We start from the raw sequence: 27175 nt of genomic DNA on the forward strand, positions 1-27175 counted from the left end.
ATTTATGAATGTGTGTTTGTGTGCTTTTTTTCGGTCACGAAAAGTCTATGTGTGGCAGTCACATGTGTGGCGATTACAAGGACTAATTATCTTTCGGCACGTTTTTCGTACTATAGGATATTTGGATATATAGAAATGATTAATTTTTGGAATTTTAGATTATTTTGCTAGCAGAGACTATTTACATTATTCAGATCTAGAAGAAGAAGCTTTGTTATATATACATATGTATTAATTATAGATCGGCACTTGCACCTCTGTTAGTTGGAAGGGCGATTTTCTTTAACAAATTGTGAATTAACGTGGATGTTATCCAGCAATGCAAGCATTATTTTCAGGCTCAAGCATATTATATGATAAAAATAAATAAAAGTGAGAGTGAGTTTAAAATATAATTGTTATCAAGGAGAGATATTGCGATATCATCATATAGCATAATTAACTATACTAATACAATATAACTGACAGACTAAGAGCTTTTTCACTTACTCCAAAATATTCTTCCAGACTTATATCAATATAAATTTAAATTCAGTGAATTTCATGCTGTGATTAAGGTTTGATTTGAAAAAAAAAATTATGGTTCTCAAAAAATAGTTATTGGCTAGATTTTTTCGACAAGTTGATAAACATTCCCATCTTCCGATTAGAGCATTTGATTGTTGTTTACAAGTGCATCACACGTTCAGTGGCTTCTATGCAATTTAATATCTTCCCATTTGGGACGAAGACATTTTAGAAGAAAAAGTTAAGATTTTTTACTCTTGCAACATGTTGATACAGAGTGTAACAGTTTTATTCACCTAACTTTGTATCACCTAAAAATTATCGAGTAAGATATAGGGTTATATATATATAAGTGATCAGGATGACGATACGAATTGAAATCCAAATGACTGTCTGTCCGTCCATCTGTCTGTTCAAGCTGTAACTTGAGTAAATATTAAGATATCTTAATGAAACTTGGTACACGTGTTCCCGGGCAAAAGTGGAGCACAAAACGTTATTAAACGAAAACCTGTAAAATACCATAATTAAGTACTAATGAACATATAAAACTGTAAATTGGCACAGGAAATCATAGTAGCAATGGGTATGGTCTCGCCTTCTGATAAGCTCAATGTTCATATCTTCCGAACCAATAAAGTTATAATAACCAAATTAACTAAAACAAATTCTTCAAAAGCCCATGCCAACAGGGGTAAAATGAATGAAATCGGAGTATAACCCCGCCCTCTCCCCATATTACGGTTTCGTTAAATATATACTATTAAGAGCCCGATAAATCCATAACTACAAGTAATTGCTTCAGAGACATACAATTTTACACCAGAGATGGTACAAGAAGGTTTATAGGAGGAGACTGTGTCGAATGTGACCAATGGGAGTGGCCTCGCCCACGTTTAAGGGAAAATCCATATCTCGGGAATTAGTCGACTGATTTCAAATCAAATTCAGTATGCAATATATCCCTGAAATCTCTACATTACAGTATGAAAATAGCCGAAATCAGACAAAACCCCGCCTATTTCCCATATAACACAATTTTAAATTCCATCTGATTTTTTCACTTTCCAGTATACAAATTAAGCACAAATGAATGTGTTGGGTTAGATATTTGCATCAATACTGCCTTTAGAGGGTGCCAGAATATGACCGAAAGTTATCAAAATCGGATTAAAACTTTTCAAGCAGCCTGATATATGGACCCCAGTGTGAACTTTTTATCGAAAATATGGGACAATCTATGAGATATGTTATTGAAATTCGGAGGAAATTCTTTCCAGATTGCGGTATGTCTGCATGTCAAAAATCGGTCGAATCGGATGAAAGCCCCTCTTATACATATACTTGTATATGTCGGCCAATAGTTATCTCAGTGAAAACAAGAGTACTTGGTTTACTAATAACAATGTATCTTTGCGCCCAAAATAGATAAAATCGGTTGAAACCTTGACCTAGCCTCCATATAACTAATACCACGATTTTCGAACATCCATATAAAATAGAATTTCCACCTGACTTTAAACCGTACAGATTGGTCAAAATATGTTATCTTTTGCTGAAGTTAAATGGACAAGGTAGGAACCTTATGTGGCTTACCACTGAACCTATGTGGCTTACCACTGTGAACCTATGTGGCTTACCACTCAATATGAATGGAATTGGTCTATACCTTGGTCTTAACCTCATATCCCTTATATAATGAACTCCGATCATCTATCATCAGATCATAAGACCAGAAAGTTGAAAACTTTGAAAATAAGTTTAGCTTTAATCCTCAATACTAAGGCTTGTACGGAACAAAAGTTCAATCACACTACAAAAATTTTGTAGTTCCGTCGATGACAACTATGTTAAATAACAAATAAGTTTTGCCCAAAAGTCGATTTCCTTAACCTATATATTCGAACGATTTCAATGCCTCAAAAGCTTTAGTCTGTAAATCATAGAACGTTCGGAACAATACTAAATGAACTACTGAAAATATTTTTACCGATTTGTGTGAAATGGTGTTCGAAAATAGCAACGCTTTCTCGTAGTAAATTTAGTTCACCCTATTTATATAAATACTCATGATTTAAGCTGAGTTCAGCTTATGCATTAACAGAGTATTGGTAGGTATTTGTCACGAATATTCCAACTCGATTCCTAAAATGCCACATTGCACGCCCATATTATAAGTGTACTTCTTGTGTGACTGTCACTACACAAGTTCCCCGCTGTGCGCTGCTTGGTCAGCCCTACGATGCTGACAAACATTGTTCAGTTGTAGAGCTGTTTGCACAAGCTATTGGCGGCTGCATTAGTGCATTTACGCAATTTCGATCGTCAAACCAATGTATGCAACCCTGCTACAGTGCCTTTGTGTGCGTTTATTGTCGACATTCGCTTTGCGCTTCGATTTGCCATTTGCTTTATTTGCACTGCTATTTCTGCGCTTTCACAATGCCTTCCTGCGAACGTTGCCTTTGTATTTGCTTTTAATTAGTTTTTTATTTACATTTGGAAATTTAGTTAAATTGGCTTGCACTTTACTGTATCGATATTTGTCCTCGTGCGGAGTGTGGCATTGTCCCTCATTGGATACGACTCCAGCGCTGGCTTTTACTTTAAAAGCAGTGTGATTTTGCAACTATTTGTCTATGGTATTTGTGTAGTTGTTGCATTGTGAATTTGCGCAACAGCGGGTAATCGCTGTCATTTGCTACCCATTAATGGACTTCATTGCAATTAAATTTTTTTATTTTTGTTGTGCAAACAAATGACTTAAGACAATTAAAAATTAAAAGTAAATAAATGTGTCTGTGTGAGTAGTTCCATTTTTAAAATTATTTTTGTTTTCAAATAAAATATAATTTTCCACTTACCACATGACTTGCGTCAGCGACGCTGGATTTGCAACATATTCGCAGTTGAGCAGCACAGTGTCGCTAGTGTTTACCGTAATCTCGGGTGGGCTAACCTTAACCACTGGTGGATCTATATATAGGAAATGTAAAAAAGCACGAGAATGGTTTTATGTAACATTTGTTTGGACTTATTTTCTTGTTGTTGTTGATTTTGTAGTTTTCGTTTGCGTGCAACTTACACAGAACTTCTAGCGTCAACGATGATGTGAATGGTTTTTCCCGGTTTATCTGCAGTACCACGTTGTCCGCATCGCACCGGAAAATCATGTCATTCTCGAAGCGTGTCGCGTTGAAGATAAGCTCCGACTGCGTGTGATACGTGCCGTCGTCCTTCTCGAACTGACGATTTGCGTTATGAAAGGACAAATATGTATGAAAGAAGTTATGAAAAACATCGACGTCAGCTTAGAAAATGGGGTTATAATACATTTAATTCGGCATTTTTTATAAGAAATTTCTGAGCAAGCTTTTTAAACCAATTCATAATTAGTTTTATGTTAAATTCTTTAATTCACTTACCGCCTTTGTTCTAATTTCGGTTAAATCATTTTCTTCGGGACTAATGACTGTAGAGGAATTGAACCACGTCAAATTCACTGCTGGCCGAGCGCCATGAATCTGAAAGTATTTTAAAAGAAGTATATGAAATTAAAAAGCAAAACCGTAACTAAATAATTAATTATAATATTTTCCTTTTAATAGCCGTGACGATAATTTTTCATCCCATTCGGGCACATCTTAACCAATCCATTAAAATCTCATTTCATTTTATCATGAAATTATTTAGAAACAAACTCAGGAGTAATCTATTTCTCTATCGAGGAACTCTCAACGAAGAGTTGTAGAAAACTCTCGATGTGACAGTTTGATAGCATTGTATCTCACGACACTCGGGTCAGACTAGAAGTCTAATTAATGAACTATTAAAATAGATATTACGACAGTTGTCTCCCCTTATTATTTTTGAAGTACATTTGATAGAAAAATTTATTGGTTCGTCACGTCATAAACGGAAATAATAGGCGTTGCTCGGCTTTATATAATACCAAAGTGTCTCCCGTCGGTAGTATAATAATTTAGTATGGTTTTATAGCCCTAAAATAAAGTAAAAGCATTATATAACAAGATTTCAAAGATATTCTAATTAGCTAATGCCAAATCTGCCAGACAATTCTGATGTTCTCATGAAGTTCTTTACGTTAATTTATTTGTCACCGAATTTATACCACAAATATTCAAAGAGCGGCCCGGAGGGGATTAAAAATTGTGAACTGGTCACCACCAATGCCTTGCTTCATTAAAATTAAACATTATAATATTATATTAATCCAAGTGTGTTAGAGGTTAAACATTACAATTGGTTTTTCATATTATCAAAAGGTAAATAAATTTTGAACACTAATAAGTGTGTTGAATTTGTGTACCATTTGAATACTTAGTGAACTTATTTGAAATATGTTGATTGAAACACCTTTTCATTTAAAATGTAATGCCCGATAACTTAACGATATCTCGCCGAGTTATGAAAAATATTGCCCGAAATGCGTACATATAAAACAAAAGATTAGCATTTTTATTCAATGGCAGTTGAAATAAAATTTAGACTATATTATGTCACTGGATAGTGGCTAGATGCAGGCTAAATATTCAGTCGTATCATCATGAAAGGTCTTTTTAGTAGTTATTATCTGTCAACTAGCGATTTTCTTCTCTAGGATTTGGACCCTTCGGGAAACTAAATCTAGCCTACTGGCATATCAGCAACACAGTGGAAGTTTTGATATTGCTAATCACTAAAACACGAGAGCAGTATTTTATTGATCGACAGCGGAATATTTTATGCCACTTTGGCAACAACAATAACTACTAAAATTAGTTTCGTGATTTTTTATGTATAAACATTTGGATCAGATCGGTATGGTTTCGGTATATCTATATCCAGTTTCAGCTTCTTAAATTATTCGAGCAAAAATAACTTGTAACCTAACCTTATACTCACAAAAGACGGAATATATCTAAATTTATATACAATTATCTTTAAAATTAAACTCTTTTGAAGGAGATTCATGTGTGAAATATCACTGAACAAACTTACCAAAGTAAGTCGGTATCAATTATGCCGCATTTTCCTTCTATAACTTACAGAGAAAATAAGCACATATTTCTTCAGAAATTCTACAATAATTAAGTTCACAGCAAAAATGATAACTTGTCCTTGTGCCATTGGCTGCAAATTGATTACCACTGATTGAAAGTAAAATCAATTAACACAATTTTCAACGCCAATACACACGCACAAGAGCATTTGCCTTTGACTTATTTTTAATAATTAAATTTTCCGTTGTAGAAGCTGAGCCAAGAACAATAAACTATCAATTAAGCGCCTATTATTCACTGATCTAAATAACCGTATGAAAGCAAAATGCCACGTGTTGTAACGAATTTTACAAAAAGCCATTAAAATTACAATAAATAGCAATTTGTCGCATATAACTTGACACGAAAGCCAGGGAACAATACACATTTATGGAGCAAATAACTATTATGCCGTTATTTATGTGTATGTGTGAGCGTGAGTGCGAAAGGAATATACGGCCATGTGTACATGAAAAGAGTAGACTTTTTGACATACAGGTATGTATTGAATGATATACATGTGTTCATTTTTACTTTGATGCATTCGTGCATCATTTTACGTGGCTATCAGTTAAACAGGGTGGAACTGAAATATTTTTTCTACTTGGTTTCTTCAAGGTTGTTTGATGTGTTACTTTACTTCCATTCCATTATTTTCATTCAGTTTTTTTCTTAATATTTCCACCACTCTAAATAATTTACACGAAAGGAGCCAAAGTGACATGCAGTAAGCTGCTAGAGCTGGCACCTAACTCTTATTTTTGGCTATTGACATAAATGTAAGTGAATGAGTGGGTCCGCTCGTATGATCTACATGCTATGGATCGCACTTAGACTGTTATGTACAACCCTTTGTGAACTACTGTAGTTGGATATTAGCTATCTATCGGAAAAAACGCTATGAACCTTTCACCAATCTGCTTAGGTGTTTTATTTCTATTTCTGCTATTTCACCTCGATATCTAAATGTATGAGATCCAAGGTGTTTTTGACTTGATCTGGCAAAAGCGGGACTTTCGAGGACGTGTTGAGATGATTCTATCTCTTCTTCTTCCAAACAACTAATGCAGCTGGCATTAAGTAAGATGTTCAATCTGGTAAAATGTACATACTGCATGAATCCTGATCGAACAGTGTCCAATTAGAACTCCTACAATCATTGAGAGGTGACCTTGCTTAAAGCGAAGAGTTCCCTAGCGCTCTTACTAATTAAATTAGGCCAGAAGGACCTTGCGACTGCATATCTGCTGATAGTTGACGCTTGAGCTGATCTAAGGCCCAATAGTTCAGTAGTGAATCACAAAAAGCCAACGCAACTTCTACCCATTTCCATTTCAGGTTATTGAGACTAAAGAACTGTTTTAGAAAGCTCATTAGTCTTACAGTTTCCTGCAATACCGCTGTGACAGACATCCAAAATAGTGTATTCATGAAATACACAGTCAGCGAACTCAAGGCTAATATCGCTGCTCTACTATCGGAAGAAAGCTTCGATAGATGAGAGTATGCAGTTGCCTCATTAAAATTGTATAAACTTTTCGTTTTACAGATATTAAACAAGTTTTGTCTTCTGTGATTGGCTCAAATATGATATAATTGTCATACCTGACTTTGAATTTTTTTTATTTAAGTAATTTAAGTTTTGATTCAGAATAAAATTTCATTGAAAGACATAAGTTGAAAGTTGAAAGACTAAAGTCGCTGCTCTAAGTCAAGGGTTTACAAAATGTTATTAAACGTGGAAAGAAGAATTTCTTCATCAAAAAAAGACAACGCTTAGCCAACCCAGACGAAAAGGTTACACAGTAATTTCTGTCTGCTTGGATGGCTTAAATTGGTTATTCGCTTGAATACTCTCTAATGTTTGGCGGATCGAAGACATCTATTACTAATCCATTTTTACCACCCTTCAAACACTAAGTAATATCAATTTTGCTATTCAAAAATCACTACCTTGCCATAGAGCTTAGAACTGTTAGTAAGTGTTTGCAAAAGCTTTATTGTAAAAAGTTTAAACGTTGTTAATTCTATTAAAGTATTAATTTGTCGATACACTGACATATATTAATAGCTATACATACATATGTACATGTGTATACATCCTCAGTAATTTTACGTAGCGTTATACGCTCACTCCGACATTTTCATTTATGCTTGTTAAAATTTTCATGAAGAAAAATCAAAGTAATAATTGACAGTTAATTATTGGCAATTACCCCACGGCTTTTGAACTCGTGCGGCATGGTGTGCTCTTACACCATGTCCATACATACCATATATGCATATATAGGTAGTAGTTACGAGCAAGCTATTTGTCAGCTTGCATGTAGGGAAGCGTTTTTAGGAAGGGCTCGGTTAGTGATTAAAAAGTGAAGCCCAACAACAATATTTAAGGCAATAGATGTAAAATTTCTCAGAAGAGATATAGTAAATATTAACTCGAATTTAGCGGTTATTTAGATCGCAGAGTTCTCAAATTTCTCTAAAGCACTTAAATAATTTCAACCGCCCAAATTAATAACACTAATATTTAAACGAAAATAATCTTAACTTAAGCCAATTAAAAATAATCTGAACAAAAATACTAATTCATATATATGTTTAAAAATTTCCAATTTTTTTAGGCTAGGTTAAAATATATTTTTTGGAAATTGAATGTGGGATAAAGTAGATTTCGATTTAATACAGTAAAATAATTTAATATGTAACATTAATCTGAAGTTGAGAATGGTATGTAAGTAAAACGCCAAAGAATTTTAGAGAACGTTATAGATCTTCAAAAATATTGCGTCGGATTTGAAGTCATATCGGTATTTTTTTAAAAACTCACATGCCCGTATAACTGCTTAATGTGCATAATTTCACACTCTTTATTGTAAAATTTTCCTTCTGTGTTATTTTGAAAATTATCTCGATTGTTATTGCTTGTCAAAAGGTTAAATAAGGAGCAATTTCTAACTGGATAATTAAAGGGACTGTAACATATATTTCGACTGTTCGTGGAAAATGTTGGAGAATACAGGCGAGTTAGTACGGAAAAAACGGATGCATTGAGTTATCAAAATTTTTCGGTTAGGTTCTTCCAGTCGGCCATCTTGTAAGGCATTGATTTATCCTTTCTTGACCTTCAAATGTGATTTCCACATTGGGTTCTCCTAGTCGTTTATCTTGTAAGAAATTACTTCATTCTTTGATAATCTTCAAATATGTACATCTTATATATTAAATTCCAATTTTTCGGTTCAATGTAAATTTCATAGGGTCCAAAACAAATTCTATAGGGTTCAATTACGATGTACTATTACATATATAGGGTATTCACAAGGTGTCATATTATGTCATATCGTCGTATTGTCTTATTTTTTTATGACTGTCATATCAACACTGTTGTTGTTTCCCATAACAAAATTGAAATACGACAAATACAACACGGCGAGGTATGTTTTTTGAGTGTGCTATTCTATTAGCTGTATCTGTTTACTTTTTTAATTGTTGACGTTTAAGTGTCTAAAATTATTAAATTAAATAAATTTCATCAATTTTTTTAATAATATGGAAGGAAGCCACGATATTCAGGTAAATTAAGTTAAAGAAAAATAAAATATAAAAATATTTTGTTGTTTCTGTGGTTGCAATGTGAACCAAAATGCCGCTGTTTCAACATAAAGAAGCTTTAATTTTATTTTTGTCACTTTTCCGTGGCATTTTTGTATTCTTAATTTTTTATTACCAGCTGGTGAAGTGTAGAAATATTACATAATATGACATACAACAAATAAGGGGTGCACACAACTGTCGTACTTTTTAAGCTATTGAAATACGACATAAGACATAAGACGAAGCTTGTGAATTGCCTAATATTAGTTCTTATATAATTTCAATAAAAATACACTGTTTTTAAACCGAATTGTAGAAAAAGCTGCCTATTTGTGGGTGTGAATGTCCGCATATATATATTAGAAGAAATTATCAAGTATGATCAAATTTTATTTGTTTATTCAAAGATGATGTGAGGGTTAGTAATTCCGTTGAAAAGAAGTTCCTAGAACAGAATAACTTTCTTTACATATCTTAGTGTTTAGTTCCTTAAAAAAAATAAAAATACAAACTACAACACTTACATCACATGTCAGCACCACTTTGCTGCCCTGCACCGTATGATGTTCCACACCATTGATGGATATACTCGTCGGACGCACTGCAAATGACATAAAAAGGAACAATAAGTAAATCAGGATCAATAAAGCGCATGAACTAAGGAATTCTAAAATTGCATTAGAGAATAGTCAGCCAGGTGAAAAACGGCCACGTAGCAATGAAAAATTGATAAATAAACGCTCGGCATTGTTGGCAATTATGCCATTGTGTCACCGTAAGCATTCACCACACCCACACCACACTTGATACAGGGCTTTTAGCGCACAAATAACTTCCATTTCCTTTTTTATTGCATCGGTATTGTTTTTGTACATACATAATTAATAACAGCAATTTAGATGGCATCTAACTTTTAGGTACCCTTTTCAAATAGCGCCAGAAGCATGTGCGAATACTGGGAAAGGACGAAGGTGAGTGTAATGCCCAGCATAGAACGTTGACAGTGGCTTCCTGTGGCATGTTGTTCACACCCGCGCCCACTGTCAGTTCCATTCAATTCCATACAATGAGAGAAGCCATCAATCAATTTTACTGCCAGCTTAGTTTTATTTTGTTATTTTTACTATTTTGCCTTTGTCCAATTACACTTAAGTATTTAATGCTATAGCTCTAATTTCCTCGCGCCATTTTTAAAACTTTTTTATTTACTTAGACGGATATAGTCACATTTTTTGTTATAATTAAGTGGTTTTGCATATTGTAGTGTGCGCGAGTTTTATTTTTCCTCCGGCTCAATTTCTTAATTAAGTGACCCTCGGTCTCTTAAATGTGACGTTCATTAATTTTGCTCTTACACTTTCACAATTACACAGGATGTCGGAATATTTATGTATGTCTCTATGTAAACCGTACCTTATTATTCTTAGGTATTTAACTTCATTAAGTTATAATTTCAAGTATTTCAATACATGTATACAAGGTGCGTTCCAAAGTAAACAGTAAAAAAGTAACAAAGTAAACTCTAGCACCATCTATATGTCGACCAGTGCGTTAGAATCTGCTATCCTTTACCGACTACCAGTAAAAATTTCATGACATTTCATGTATTGGAAGTGAAGTTATTGAGTTTTAAGTGTCAGTATGTTTTTGTCATCGGTGCGAAAATGAGCTTCGAACAAAGAAAAAGGCTTGCACCGGCATACTGGCGGCCATACCGGGCAACGAGTTAAAACACTCGTTCGACATGCTTTTGGATAATTGATTTTGCCAATAAAACCATTTGTTCTGTCTTTTTTTTAAAATTCCTGTTTACTTTGGAACGCACCTTTTACTTATCGATTACGAAAATTACATTTTACGAAAATGTTACATTTTAATAATTAATGATAAATTTCCAAGCAACCCTGCTAAAAATACTAATAAATGTACACAAATTTTCCCATTAAAAAGTTTTATAAAATAGTTTTTCTAACAAATATTTCTAAAAAACTTAACATGGCGGTGAGGGCAATATTTTTTCTGTAATTACCTTGTAAATCGACACGAAACTTATTGATGAGCTTTTTTGGCAGTGCTGCAGATTCGACACGACATTCAATATCTCTCGCCAGATCATCACGTGACAACTCCAAATTCAACTCCAGCGTGGCAGTGAACAGACCATCCGTCTCAACATAGGAAGCGGAATCTATGAAGAATAAATAAGAAATTTATATAAAATAGCATTAACTGGAAATAGGCTGATCCGATATGGCTGAAAACGTCGGAAAATTTGATGTTATCTTAAGATGCTATATTGACATTTATTAATAATAGCACTTCCTATAGCTATCTCTGTCAACCCAGACACTTGTGATACGTGAAATTATATCAGGCTTATGATTCCGAAATAAAGGAAGCATTTTATATTTTCAAATACCAGTTGGGGTCGGAGCTACTAGCTTATCTATTAGTGAAACAAAGAGGTCATGATGGTTGTAACTGATTTTAAATGAAAACTAAATAGAGTAGCGTATGGAAACACATTCTCACGAGGCACCTTTTCAGAAGAAATAAGTTCTTCTTTCTTATAAAACCTTCAGAGGGATTTTAGAATAAAAAACATTAGTGAATATTTCAAACTTTAAAGGCTGAAACAAAGGATGATATTTAAATATTTGGTTGGATTCGAAAGAGTACAGATGTATTCGCTGAAAGTCATTTGGAATGAAGTTAATTCGAAAAATAAAAGAATTGGGGTTAGATAATCAGAGAGACCAGATATATTTTTTAAGAGATAGTAGTTATAATTTAATCTAACTGAGTAACGTTTTTTAAAAAACTAAATTGTCTAACTCGAGTTACACACGAAGTTTCACTTCCTGAATTGAACACTGATTTGATTCGAAAGAGTGGATTTGTATCTACTGAAAATTATGCTCGCCTAGATCATAAAACGCCTTCCTCTAAGGTTTCGAGGTCAGGCCAATTTCGTTTTTTTAGAAATCCCACTGAAGAATGTTTCTGAATATTGTTCTGAAAGTTTTCAGGCCGAAAACAGATATTATAAATAAATACTGCAATCAAACCTTTTATCAACTTAAGTAACTTTTCTATTACACTTCTCCTATTTTCCAACTCTTGCAGCTGCCTTCATTAACACTCGCGTCAAAGTGACGTATACAAGACACTTTAACTACAGCAACAACAATTAAGACGGATGTATGAACGGATTAAAATCTAATTGAGCAAATCACTTAAAAGGTCGCACGTAGAAAAGGACGAATTTAGATAACGGTTAAAAAGTGAGCAAAAAGAGATTATACTTTGTGAAAGCGCTGATAAATGTATAAATGCGAAGCACACCCCTAAATTGAGTAAATGGCCAACAGAAAATAATGAATATCTTTTGAGATTTGTGTCGTTGAAAAAAATATAGGTAGAGTGGTTGTCTTTCGACAAAAACATATAACTCGCCGGAAATTGTTAGCGAAATCAGAAACTTCGCAAAGATATAAAAAGTGTAGGAGATTTAAGAAGAAGCTCGTTTTATGCAAGAAATTGCACCAAGAAGCATGCTAAGTTATACGCTCGAATGGAATTTGCTTTTGATCAGGTTTTTTGTTTTTGCTTCGTAAAAATTTTGTCCGGAATTCCGTTTAAGTAATGGCTTGTCTCTTCGCATTAATTTTTGCTATAAGTATATACGAGTATACCGAACAGAAGGATCTGGCTGAGTGTTGTAGAGTGTATGTCAGGTCAAGCGGTGGCTAACGTGCTTTGCATTACACTTTTGTTCGGATTCTTTGCACCTTCCATTAAGAGGTTCTTTCTATTTTACTATCTTTGCTTACTTCCTAAAACAACCAATTAATTTGGTGGCACAATCATCGTTAAGAAGGTTACCAGCAGTGCGAAGGGAGCATAAAAGGACATCCAAGAAGAGTAAGCGCGATTTTTATGTTACGCCAGCGAGTAAGCTACGAAATTTAATGCGATTGCTTTTTTATGCATGCCAATAAAAAAAATTTTATTAGCAACATTTTCAGTGATTTTACAACAACACTCGACCGTAACAGAATGTGTGTGAACTATTGCTGAGCATTTGATGCCTTTTAACGGTTGTTCATACCTAGTGCGCACCACTGTTCATCTTTAAAAGTGGACTTAGTGCGATCCTTTCACTCTGGCAAGCTTTTATTTCGTTTTTTTTCTCTTTGCACCTCTCTGCATGCCAACCTCTACTGAGCCTTGTCTGATGAGACGCTGCTTGAATCCACAAGTTTTTTATGCGCTCACCCATTTTTTTTCGTTCGCCAATAAATTTCATAGCAGACACGCATTCGTCTTGCTCGAATGAAGCCGCATGTGTCGGTGCAATAAGTAGAGTAGAAATGTGTGAAGCAAACTGTATATTCAAAGTGTTAAGTCTGCCACCGAAGTTTCCTGGGTTTATGCGGGGCGTGTTTGGTCGTAAATTTCTGTCCTACGTAATGTTTCAGCAGGACTTTTGACTGAGATTAGCCTTAAGTGTCAGCTCAAGTGGTTGACCTACACCACCACAAGTTGGTGCAGCACATAAAAGTCCCAAAAACAAATACACGTACAGAGACATAGAAAAATAATATAAATTTGAATGTGCATCGTGTCTGATTTATAATCAACTCAAATAGAGCTGCGTTTTAAATTTTTATACTCTTTGAGTAGTATAATAGTTTTGTTCGCCTAACAGTTGTTTGTATCACCTAATAATAATCACGTTAGATATAGGATCATCTATAGACTGTCTGTCTGTCTGTCCGTCGGTCCGTCTGTGCAAGCGATAGCTTGAGTAAAAATTAAGATATCTTGGTAAAACTTGGTATACATGTTCCTTCGAAAATTGTAAGGACGCCCACAAAACGCCCTTCATCGAAAACGTATGAAGTGCCATAACTAAACCGTAAATTAAGAAACTGAGCTCAAATTTGGCACAACGAATCACATTACGGTAGGGCACCCGCGGTTTGAAAATCTTAAAAAAGTGAGATTTTGCAACTGAAACTAAAAGCAATAAAAACAAAAAACAAAAAAAACGTTAACTTTGGTTGCGGTTGTAAAAGAAGAAATTTCACTTCCGACTACATAACTAACATACATTAGTTAACATAAAATACCTACAGTTTTCTACAAGAATTAGAAATTATGTTATACGAAGCCCTTCTATTTACATATTTGCTTAAGTCCCTGAACATTAGAACCAACTTTATGTATTCTCAGTATATTGTTAATTGTTAGCGTTTATAAAAATAAAGTAGTGTAAAAATGTTAAAGTACTTACGCGTCAATAGTCGCTTATTTCCTCGCCACCAGCCGACCTGTGGTTGCGGTCGTGTATTCTGTACGACACATGACACTTTCAATGTTTGACGTTCCTGCATGGGTCCAATGATGGAACCATTCTCGATGCAATCACCTTTTTCATCCAGAATTACAACCTCCGTTGGTGGCACTGCTCAGTCAACAACAACAACCAAATAGTCGTATACACAAATTACGCCAATCGCCACGGTGTTGGGTGTTCATATGGATGCGTGTGTGTGGATGTGTGTGTAGGTGATGCATTCGTCGTTTGGGTGTTGTGTAGATGTTACAAATACAAAGTTTAACGGTTATCAGGTTGTGTGTGTGTTGTAAGTTGGAGTAAGACAGATACATTCATATGAATGTAGTGGTGTTGTGTTTGTCGTTGCGTTGACAATACAGCAAGTGTTTTAAGGTTTGATATTTGCGGTAGTTGTTGTTGTAGTAGTAGTTCATTTATTGTGTTGATACATTAAAGAAAAATTCGTGAGTTTGTAGAGGCAAAATTAATGATTGAGTAAATCTTACGGAATTTGATTTATAAAATATAAGAAATGAATAACATTGTTTTTTAAAGCAAAATAGCTTTTTAAATGACATACATTTTTTAAATTAATAAATATTTTAAACAAAATAGCTTTTGTACTAAAACTTGAATAATTTTAAATAATATTTATAATTCTCTCTCAAATCAAATTTAAAAGTCAAAATCGGAAGCATAAAACGAAACTGCAAGTGCCAAATGAAATTAAAATGGAACGAAACAAAAACAACTAAACAATAAACAATAAACTAGTTATTCCATTTGAACTATATAAAAAATTGTGAATTTTATCAAAATTATTTTTGTTTAGTAATTTACCAATATTTTCTACGTATTTGTTTTTGAAAAAACGGTTAATTTGCATATTGATTTAATTTTTCGTGTGAGTTTTTAGCAGTAACATTATCAAATGTAAAGGAAAATCACAAAGTAAACGATTTTAAGGTTATGTTGTGTGCACACATTTCAATTTGACATTCATTGATTTGATTCGATTTAATTTGGTTGGGCGGGTGTTAATGGCGCATGTTTTTTTATTTGTTGTATTATTTTTTTGTTTTTGATTATTTAGTATGATACAGGCATATATGTATATATAATTTATTTTGCGTATATATAAAACATTACATTTGCATTTTGCATATACAAATCCATGATGATGATGTTGACGAGCGGTTTTGATTTGGTTTTTGTAGTAGTAGTAGTAGAACGAGTACGAGTAGTAGTAGAAGAGAGCGGTGGGAATGGGGTTTATCAAAAGTACAATCAGTTAAAAAAATCGCATGATATTTTGTTTTTGTTTAATGAATTATGAAATACAAAAAAATATTATTTAAAAAATAAAATTGCTTTCAAAGTTTTATGATTAATAAATTTAAGGCGCATGAAAAGCGGACAGAGAGTTAGTGAAGGATGTATGTATAGTAACAAAAAATCGGCAATGAAAGAGCATTCACTAGTTTTATTGAGCCATGAAGATTGTGCTAAAATATTAAAAATGTATGTAACGCAGTGATCACAATCAAATTTGATAAGTTTTTGTGTTACGCACATTATTGGAGAATATAACAAAGCATAAAACCATTTTAATTGCGTTAGTAGGTAATAACTGCGCGCAGAATAAAATAAATGAACGAATTATTGGGTTGCCTCTTGAGCCAAAATGAGCACTCGCGTTGAGCATTTTTCATTAATTTATGTTTTTGTGAGGTTCTATTGACAAACACCGAAGTTTTTTTTTGGAGTTAAGACAAATGATGGAGTGTGTATAATAATTGCACAAAAAAGGCGGGTTTTTTAAATGTTCATTGCAAAAGTTTACAGTTTTTTCGGCAATGGGATTCAAAACGTAAAAAATTTGCCTCTGATAGGCGAAATAACAGTAAACTGTACCATTAATTAAAATCAAGGGAAATACTTTGTTGATTGGACTATTTTTAAGGTAGATTGGCACAAGTCCCTTTTTGCTAATTGAGTATATTAAATTGAGATCGTTCAACAGAAGCACTGACTGAATTTAATATAGCGTGGCATCTCTCTCGCTGAAATAATCAGTCTTACGAGCTTTTACGAAAAGCGTTGATGAATCTGTTATTCAGTCTTGTATACGCGCCATTTCTCTGTTCTCTTTATTTTGATGCCTGCTCTATTGTCAAAAATTTTACAACAAGAAAGTATGGTACAACGATGCAAGAGAATACACGGATACCTCATTTATATGATTAAACTGCTTTCTTTAATGTTACCAAACTTTTTTTACAGACTTTATGCCAATTGTCCCATTGACGAGCCATTAATCGAATGACAAATTATAGTCATATATAATTCAAACATGAATGATAAAACATGAATTAAATTATAAACGTTTTTATATTATAAATCGTAAGGTACTAAAATTTTTTGTCGCAAAAGAAGGCATATCTTCATTAAAGTGAGAAACGAAACCATTTGCGCATTCGTCGGAGGATATGCTAACGCATGGTTGCAACGCAAACGCTGTAGGTCCGTTTGCACAGTTTGTTCGATTCGCTACACTGTAAAGTTTATAGCAACTATATCTTATACCTATGTTTCAGGGTTACATTTATCAAAACATATGACATTTAGTTTAATTCATTAAACAATATTAATCTTTGTTTTAGAAGGGTTTACTTCGTTAATGTGCAAATTACTATAAAAATATGAAAAACCGAGCATTTTTTCATATCGCATGTGTGTTAGTTTAAGTAGGGTATAACAAAGAACGGTAATCCTACATCTAATTACAACTCTATGCAAAAATCAATAACTCATACAGCAGTTGCCATGCAAAGTGCAAAATACATGCGAGAAAAATTACAAATATTTTACAAATGTTTAATATTTTTAATGGACGTGGCAATATCATTGCTTTATTAATATATATGCAAATAAAAACAGATAAGAGAAAAAATGACAAAAAATAATATATAACAAGTTAAAATATATTAAATAAAGCATAAAGTACAAGTATGTTGCATGAGAGAATCATCAAATTTCGCAACTTAATTAAAAAGAAACAAAATTTTTGGACATGCGAAATGCAATCAGTGCAAAAAACTAAGATTTTTCATGAAATAAATTTATACAATATAGGTAGTTAAATATAATATTATGAACAATACAAATGACGAAAAAAGTTTGGAAGAGTGGAAATTATTTAACTTACCTAAGACATTCAACTCGACACGATAACCGTTGAAATTATCACACGTTTCGATTGGTATAAGAAATGTTGTATCACAAAGATAGATATCCTCATCAGCTATTTTTAGGTCCTTTATTACTAATCTAAATGGATTTTGCTCGACTGTGACTCTACAAAAAGAAAAGTAAATATTTTTAATGTCATGAAAATGTTTATATAGATTTCAGTCCAAGACAAATAAAGTCATTCAAATATTATAAGTTGCCTAAAAGAAGTCAAAGAGGAACACATTTTATTCTATAAGATTTTGCAGTGCAAGAGTAATTCGCCCAAAGTATGCCTCTTTTTAATACATTAAGTTTGCCACGAGGTCACCCAGAAAGAAATGTACCATGACACCATAAACCGTGATCAGCTGAATCGAAGTCCCTGAGTTTTTGAGATATCGATCTGCAATTTTGCACATGTCCTTTTCTCCCCACGGAGCTGCTCATTTGTCTGGAAAGTATTTTTGTTTGAAGTGATACCTTATACAAATAATTATATGCGCATCAAACTTTTGCAAAAAAGGAAAATATTACAAAACTGCAAAATATTTCTACTTATTATTATTAAATAAGAAAATAAAATCTTCCTTCAAGAAATTTGGCATGTATTATTGGCTAAGAAAATGGTGCAACCACTTTCCTTTTTCATATCGAGTCACAATATCATACAGCTGCCATACAAACTGACCGATCAAAATCAAGTTCTTGTAAGGAATTTTTTAGTATTATAGCTTCGGTGCAACCGAAGTTAACGTTTTTTATTGTTTTGTGGTAATTATAGAAGACAAATAGGCGTAATAAAGAATGCGAATGCAGTTCGCTGAAAGTCTCTTAATAAGAGAGAAAGTATTGTCACTTTGTGTCATGATGATTTAAGTTTGTTTTCAGGTTGCTTGGATGGCTTACACTGAGCCTAACTGACCACCAAGACATTCAGATGTGACTACAGTAGGCTCTTGTTGTATTGTTAATTGTACAGCAAACGATTGAAAAACTAGTGAGGCAAACGTCTGTATCAAATGTATGGATTTCGTTCGAATCGATCGAAAAATTATTCAATAAAAAATAGATGATGCATCCTATTTATAACTCATATTAAGCAAAAATTAAAAAGATGTTTTTAAAGTTTAAGGATACGTATTATATTATATGATCATCTGCTCCGTTTTACGGCTTCTAGAATTTCACAAGATTTTTTCACAGCAGTAATAATATTTGTATTTGTAGAGTTAAAACCTATAATGATAACTTCTTAAAGTTTTTATAAAGAGCTTTTCTTATTTTTGGGCACTGATTATACTTTATACCTTTTCAGAATACCAACTTTATACCTTTTCAGAATGGCTAAGAGATATTAGTGCCATGAACACTTGTAAATAGATTTTCTCACCTTAAATGATGATTAACCGAGTAAAACCAAAAACCACTTAAATCTTTTTGTTAGTTGCTTTTAAATATTATATGTATTACATATATTATTTTGATACTAATTTCACATTACCTGTTCGCATACTCGTCTGATACACTCGTCACATTGCTGTCCCCCAATAGCATCGCCGCAATGCGATCGTCGCCCTTAAACCAATTTATCGAGTGCAGATCACCGCATTTGGCTTTGTTGACCGGACAGGGTATCACCACCGATTTACCTTCGTGTTCGCTCAGTGTTTCATCTGCAAGAAATGGAGTGAAATTTTGTAGATATTATTATAATTGGTAGTGCTCAACATTTGAAGTGCAACTGAATAGGGGTTAAAATCAATTGTCATAATTTAATATTGCTCCGAACTAAAAAATACAAAGCTGTACTCGTATTTTTTATTGTGTTATTAAAGAAATCTCGATTCAAATCGCTTGAATATGAGCTGATTTGTATTCATTATTTACCCTTTTATTCAACTTTTTTGGAAATAAAACAACCAATCTTTACCTCTGGGCATTTACTAATGTGCTTAATCACTTGGTGAAGTTATTTTGAGATTCGAATTTAAAAATAAATATGTGTGCTCAAACCCTTAACACACGAATGAAGAAAATGCCGCTTACTCAAATATGAAAAATAAATAAATAAATCTAAGCGAAAAACTAAAAGTTAAGGGACCTTATGTGGACACAGTCAGACAATCAAATAGAGATGATAAAAAAAAGAAAATATGTGGGAAATCAAACATATCCTTGTCACGCTTAACTGACTACGGTCACGCAGAAAATACAGTTCTTTTGTCCCCAATTTAAAAGGAGCAAAATTTTACATATTTTTCTGGTTTTCATTCTTTTTCCTTTCATTTAAGTTGTGGTTATCGAAGGCTGCGTCTCCCGCATGACACAGATAAGCTGCGAATAATTTATTTTTGAATATATGCATGCATGAAATTCTTACAACTCAAATGCTCAGATAAAGCGCGTACCGACATTGATGAAGAGATATGTGACATACGAAGGACGCAGAAATGTTGCCAAAGAGCACCAGAAGTTTGTAAATTTGCTTCTTGTTATTGTTGCCAGCATCAGCTTCTGCTAATATTATTTTATTTTGATTCGTTTGTGTATTATTTCCGTTTCCTGCGCCTTTTGTATCAATGTGTCTCGTTGAATGAAGTGATTGCGTAAAATGCCGTTAGTCATAAATTCAAGAGAGCAGTTCAGGCCAATGTACATACATACGCACACAATGGGCTATGAGTTATGAAGTATCTATTTCTACAAAGAAAATTTTTATGTTGTTATGTTGCAACTCAAGCACTAATAATATTTGGCCAGTTTTGTAATATTATTTCAATTCGGATTATTTCTGATCAAGTTAATAAAACCCTTAATTACAGCTAAGGTATTTCGCATAATTCGATTTCAATTTCGAATTAAGTTTTTCCCATAATAATTTAAAAAAAACAGCTCTTATGCCCAACACCACATCTCAAAAGACTTAGGTAAAAACTTTAAGTTTTCTAATAAAAAAATATTTGCTAATGCTTTTGTATTCCGAACTACTTGTATTCTGATGAAAGATCTAGTTTAAGCAAAAATATATTTTTGATATAGCATCATCGCAATTAAAGAAATCCTTTAATTATTCGGTGCGTCCTTTCCTATCTTATGTGAGCAGCAAGGTTTTTACACCTATTATGTAAGACGGCTGCTATATAATTGTATTTGCTAGCCCAAATATTTGTGTAGTAAAAAGAAATTATTTTTCCAATAATGGCGAAAACGTAAGCAGGGTGGCTGAAAATGTGAATAGAGTTTATGGTCCTGATACTGTAACAGCCAATTGTACACAATTTTGGTTTCGTCGTATCCGTTCCGGTAATTTCCATGTCAAAAATACACAACTCTCTGGAAGACCAATTTTCGAAAAAATCGATAAAATAATGGAAATCGGCGAGTCCAAACACCGATTACAATTGTGCAGGACCTAAGCATTGCACAAAAAACCGTTTGAAACCATTTGAATAAAGCTGGATACGGTAAGTAATAATTTAAGCACTCAATTTCATGCAAAAATAATGAATTTCTTTTTGCTACATCTAATATATGATCTTATATTGCGTATGGCTACTGATGTAACTGTAGTAAAAAATAGAGAAAGCAAACATGGGCTTATATTTCGGAGAAGGACTGTTTAAGCTAATTTTCTTGATTTAGTCATTTCTGTATATTATAGGTATATAACCAGGAATAATAAAACTACATAATACATCAAAAATGTCGACTAACTACTATATCCTATGCCTATGCCAATCATAATTAACCGGTTGTCACGCATTATACAACCATTGGTTGCCTAGTAACAACTATGCTGGTGCAAGTTGATGCACCAAACACATTGAAAGAATAAGTTGTTTTAAAAATTTGCACATCAGATTACTGACTGCTATAACACATAAATATTTTATATATTCATACTTACTTGCAGCACTAGTATAAGTTAAAGTTAATGATATTACTAATTAATTGTTTGCACGACTTCTTCCGTTCGCCGTCTAATTTATTCTGCTCTTTGCTTTTTTTATATCATGCTCATCAAGCTCAGTTTCAATGTTAATGAGTGAACCGATTTCCTTAAGTCCGCATTACGGTTGACGCCAGTGGGAGAGGTAATCGGTTAGTGACTCAATGTTACACCACAGTGTTGTTGCTGCGTAACTCACTGATAATACTCCAACCAATAAGCCACTCATAGTAAAAAGAGAATTTCAGAATTTCGCATATCACCATAACTACCCTCCTTGTTAAGTCCGGAACGTCCCTGTTGCGGAAGTCTATTTACTTTTAAGTTCGGCAACTTTTGATTTTGATTTGTTTGCAACTTTGTCGGCTTGTTTAGCATGATTGAGCATAATTTACATGGTTTTACAATTTAAATATCTTAACAATATAATAATTAATTTTAAATCTATGTGTAATTCGAATGGCTTAGTACAAACGTTAATTTATTACAATTTCTACTTAAGGTTTATATGTGTAAATTTTCGAATGTAATAAAAAATAATTTATAATTTGTGTCAATGACATTTTAGATTGCTTTACAGTTTGAATACTTAACATACAATAATACATTTTGGTTTTTGTTTCTTTTTTATGTAACTCGAAAAACTTAGGATAAAGAGTTATCTTAATTTATTACAGATTTTATTTATTGTTGTTGTTGTAAATATTTGAAATTGATGAAAAGGAAAAAAAATTTATTAATTGTTCTTGTGACTTTATTTGCATGTGTGTTAATTTATGTTACTGTTAGACATATAAGGAAAATTGAAATACTCATCTGAGATTACTTTTATGGACTTTTTTTCCGTCTATTAAAACCGTAGTACCTAAATCTCCTTCGATCGTTTTTTCAATAAAAATTCTACTAAATTTATTTTCCAATCTTTTGTTTCTTTTCAAGAAAACCTTTTCTCCAGGCTCATAAGTTTTCATTCCTTTATTTTGATTATACCGCTCTAAGGTCTTTTCCTGTGTTTTAACCAATCTTTCGCGGACTTCGGATAGTTTTTCAGGTGAACAGTTATAAAAAATATCAATGGGCCTGGCATTTGTTGTAGAGTGTATGGAATGGTTGTATTTATGTGTCGCGAAAAGAAGGAGATCTACAGTTTCGTTCAGCTGTTGCTGTTCTTTAATGCAACGGGCTATCTCCATAAGAGTTAAGTGAAACCTTTCGATTTGCCCGTTGGTTTGACTATGCAGTGTTGGGACAAAAAATTGCGTAATTGAAAAATTATCTCTTAAGATGGTTTTTATTAAATTGGATTGGAAAGCTTTTTCATTGTCTGAAACTATTACCTTTGTATTTTGGAATATTAACAGCATTTCGAGTAGTGCATCCTTAATATCTAATGAAGATCGGGACAATGCAATATTTTGAAAACTTATCGATGCATGTTAGAAATTGTTGTTTACCTGTTATAAAAATATCGAGATGCAAAATTTCTCCAGGATAATTGGGAATTTGTGTTTTTCCTAATGCTAAATTGATTGGTTTACGCTGGTACTTGTTCTCCAAGCATATTTTACAATTAACAATTATATATTTTAAAAGCTTTTTAATGTGGGGAAAGTAATACTCGCTTGAAATTTGCTTGAAATTCTCTTGCAAGCAACAATGAGCGCGGTTATGCTCAGTGGCAACCGTTTCTAGTTGATCGTTTTTGTTTGTTAAATCTATTACCAGTAGTTCCGTATGTAAAAATTTAACTCCAGGATAAGACGATACTAAAGGATTTTGAATTTTTGCTAATGTTGAGGTCACAATGTATTGCGTTAGTCGTATTTAGGTTTATCACATCTTTTAAACATAATAACAAGTTTTCTATAGTGTCGAAACTAATTGTGTGGCGGAAAAATTTTTGAAAAAGAATTTTTGTACGTTTGTTTACAGTTGCACCTTTTGACAAAATCAGCTGGGTTTTGAATTGATTTACTGGGGACTTTATTGTTTTAATTACGTAACTGAGAGATTGTTCGCTATGTATTGTTTCACTCAATTCACTAAGATTATTAATGAATTGCCTAGAAAGGGCATCAGCCACTATGTTTTTCCTTCCTGGCTTATAATGGAAGGTTGGTGAAAACTCCTCAACAAAGGCACGCCATCTCTTCATTTTAGTATTTGGATTATTTTTTGGTTGATGGTCGGTAAAAATTTGTATGTTTTTAATACCATATAGATAGTGACGGAGAGTTTTTAAAGCCCAAACTATAGCTAGCATTTCGCGTTCATTTGTAGCAAAATTTTGTTCAGTTACGGAAAGAGTACGCGAAATCATTGTTATGGGCCGATTAAGTTGGGATAACACTGCACCCAAAGCGTTAGACGAAGCGTCGGTCGTTAATTCAAATGGTTGATTATAGTCAGGATATTGTAAGAGGACTTCTTCCGATTAAAGGATTTTCTTGATTTTAACAAATGCAGACAAAGCTTCGGGATCCAGAGTGATTTTTATTTTTTTTGATGTATTTGTTCCGACGTGACCATTTTCCCCTCGTAAATATTTTGTTAAAGGCTTAACAATGGCGGCATAATCCTTGACGAATCTACGATAGTAGCCTGCAAGGCCGAGGAAAGAGCGCAAACCGCGTAACGTCTCTGGTGTTTTGTAATTAATAATATCCCTAATCTTACTAGGACAAGTCTTTATCCCATTTTGCGAGACTAAGAATCCCAGAAACTCGAGTTCCGTTTTGAAAAACTGTGATTTTGCAGACGACACCCTCATTCCTGACGCTTCTAGTTTTTTTAAAATGGTATTGACATGAACTAAATGTGATTCCGCATCGGGAGAAAAAATAATGATGTCATCGATATAAACATGACATGTTTTACCAATATTTTCACGCAGAACATCATCTATTGCGCGTTGAAAGATACTTGGCGCATTCCTTAAGCCGAATGGCAAGCGACAAAATTCGTATTTGCCATTATTTACATTGAATGCTGTATTTTGCCTATCTCTTTCGCGCATGTTAATTTGATGAAAGCCCGATTTCAAGTATAGGGTAGTGAAGTAGCGTTACTTGCCTAAGTTCGCTAGTATGACAGTAGTGTCAGGTATAGGGTAGCGATCAGGGATTGTTTTCTCGTTGAGTTTTCTAAAATCAATTACCATTCGCAACTTCTGCTTTCCATTTTCGTCGGTACCTTTCTTTGTCACGACATGAATGGGTGAGTTGTATGGAGAGCAGGACTTGCGAATTATTCCATCCTTTAGGAGGGCACTGATTTCATTGTTAATAAATTCAGAAGCTGACATTGGGTAGGGATAGCTTTTACTATAAATGGGTTCCTCTGTGAGAGTGCGAATAGTACCTTCCACTTTTGTGTTTTAAGGTAAAGCTCGGTTCGGATTCGCGAACGCATTTATGTTATTATTTATCATTTGTCGGAATCGGGTACGAATATTTACGGAAACAGATTCTTCTGCAATTGTTATCAAATTAACTTGATTACAATACAGATGCTGAAGTTGCATTTTACCATTTCGATGATATAGATATCCTGATTCTATGTCGATTCTGGCTTCAATGCGTTTAAGGAAGTCATACCCGATTATACCATCGAATGAGTTTAAATTTTTTTCCATTAATTGAATTCCCTGTAGGAAAGGAAGGTCTTTAATGTAATTTTTAGAAGTTCCGGTATCAATTAGTATTCGCAGCTCCTGACCATTTGTTGTGGTTTTTGTTATGAATGGTAGGAGCGAATTCAATCTAAAAAAATGATCTCGTCGTTCCAATTACTACCGTCATATTCGAGCTCATCATTGTGCCCATTATTAGCGTACGAAAGGTTAAAATGATCGTTATGCCCCTCGTAACTGGACTCGTCATACACTGTAGCCATCGCTTCGGGCATATGATTAACTCGTTGTTTTAAACTGAGGTCTCTGGAAGGATCCAGATGGTTCGCGAAGACGTTTGAAAGCTATCTTCTGCTGTTGTTGAGTTTCCCATGGCAAATGTATGTGCGAAATTATACCGTTTGTTATTTGTTTCCAACTCTTGTGTGACAGCTAACGCTGTAGGAAGGTCTTTTGGTCGTGACGAAAAAAGGATATTGCAGAGAGGGCGACGGTGACCAGAGATAAAAATGCGAAGTGCATTTTCTCTTGCTCGTTCGTTAAGAGCTTCAATTATATCGTTATTTTCCCCATGAGTCATAATTTGTTTATTAATTATGAGTGTTAAATGTTTATCGACCGTATCGTAATAATCCGTGATGGAAAGGTCACCCTGCCTTAGAATACTCATCTCATTTTCTAAGACATAAATTGGACGTTTATCTGCGTATGTTTGGTCGAGTCTAGCAATTATTGCTTTGAAATTTAGCACAGTGTTAAAGGAGGAGAGTGTCAAATTGGCGGTACCTGTTATTTTATTCCTAAGAATGCCTATTGCCACATAATATTTTTCTGAACTCTCATTATAATAACTAATGGCAAAATTGGCTGCAGAGCGCCATGCTGGTTAAGAGGAAGCTTCACCACTAAATTCAGGTAAGGACTTAATCAAATCCAAACTAGAGTTACCTGGTGCGATCGCAGGGTTAATCGAAACTGGCAAATAAGGTTCTACATTTGGGGGCTGCAAACGTTCAAGAGCTAACGTAATTGCTTCAATTCTGTTAACCAATTCTTGCGTTGTTCGTTCGTTGGTTGTTCTAACTATCTCTAATACCTGTTCCCTAGTAACAATCATTTTACTTGCAGCGGACGGAAAAGTACAGTATAAGTACGAAATATCTAACAGAATGCTTTTCAAACAAAAATCTAAATTTAGTACAAGCATATACATACACTTTCACTACTAACAAGCACATGTGAACTTAGTTATAAAAAATGTCTGAGTTAAATGCGGTAATTTATTCAAAAACTCCTTTTTTGAAAAATACTAAAATGTTAATTTTGGTACCCCTTATGTCAGGCGCACACAAAAAAAGGAATATATGAAATTTCTAAATGTTTTACGTTACGTAATATTTTAATTGAGATACTTATGAGCACATGGGAGCCACCAAAGAAAAATTCTCCAGACCTTTTTCAGGTTACAAAATTTTCAGAAAATTTTTTGTTTTTAATTGCTGAATTTTAATCAGGATAAAGGATAAAGAAATGCAAAAATTTGATTAAAAAAGAGGTTTGAAATTAGTTTTAGGTTACGCGATATTTGCCACAATAATCTTATGAACACGTGTTCCAGAAAAATTCTCGCGTGTTAAATTTCCACGGTAAAAATATTAATTGATAAATAAATTCTGTATAACAAAGTTTTTTTTCACTTTTACAAATTTTAAGGACCAACTTACAAAAATTCTTAATTGAATGTTAAATAAATATCCTCGTTCGTTTTACTTAGTTTTAAAATACTTTGTCAATTCGCCAGACACACGTACAGTGTTGACTTGATTGTTGCTGGAATTTTCCTTTTATTCGATGTGAGGAAGGGTTGCAGA

General features: G+C 33.5%; 1 protein-coding gene across 17 annotated transcripts in view; it reads right to left on the reverse strand.

The window, feature by feature from the left end:
- Nucleotides 1-27175, reverse strand: part of LOC106618396 (nephrin) — a 229368-nt gene that overhangs the window by 56317 nt on the left and 145876 nt on the right. For all 17 annotated transcript variants that reach the window (XR_004978112.2, XM_036370829.2, XM_036370831.2 and 14 more), the window contains 8 exons: nt 19226-19397; nt 17699-17847; nt 14446-14616; nt 11176-11334; nt 9671-9747; nt 3933-4031; nt 3593-3752; nt 3372-3483 (listed from right to left, as the gene is read on the reverse strand). Coding sequence is in view for 16 of the 17 variants with exons in the window: in XM_036370829.2 (XP_036226722.1) it covers nt 3372-3483; nt 3593-3752; nt 3933-4031; nt 9671-9747; nt 11176-11334; nt 14446-14616; nt 17699-17847; nt 19226-19397 (1099 nt within the window). In the remaining variant the exon portion in view is untranslated. The remainder of the gene's footprint in view (nt 1-3371; nt 3484-3592; nt 3753-3932; nt 4032-9670; nt 9748-11175; nt 11335-14445; nt 14617-17698; nt 17848-19225; nt 19398-27175) is intronic.

Source organism: Bactrocera oleae, chromosome 6, assembly GCF_042242935.1.
Source record: "Bactrocera oleae isolate idBacOlea1 chromosome 6, idBacOlea1, whole genome shotgun sequence".
Classification (NCBI taxonomy): Eukaryota; Metazoa; Arthropoda; class Insecta; order Diptera; family Tephritidae; genus Bactrocera; species Bactrocera oleae.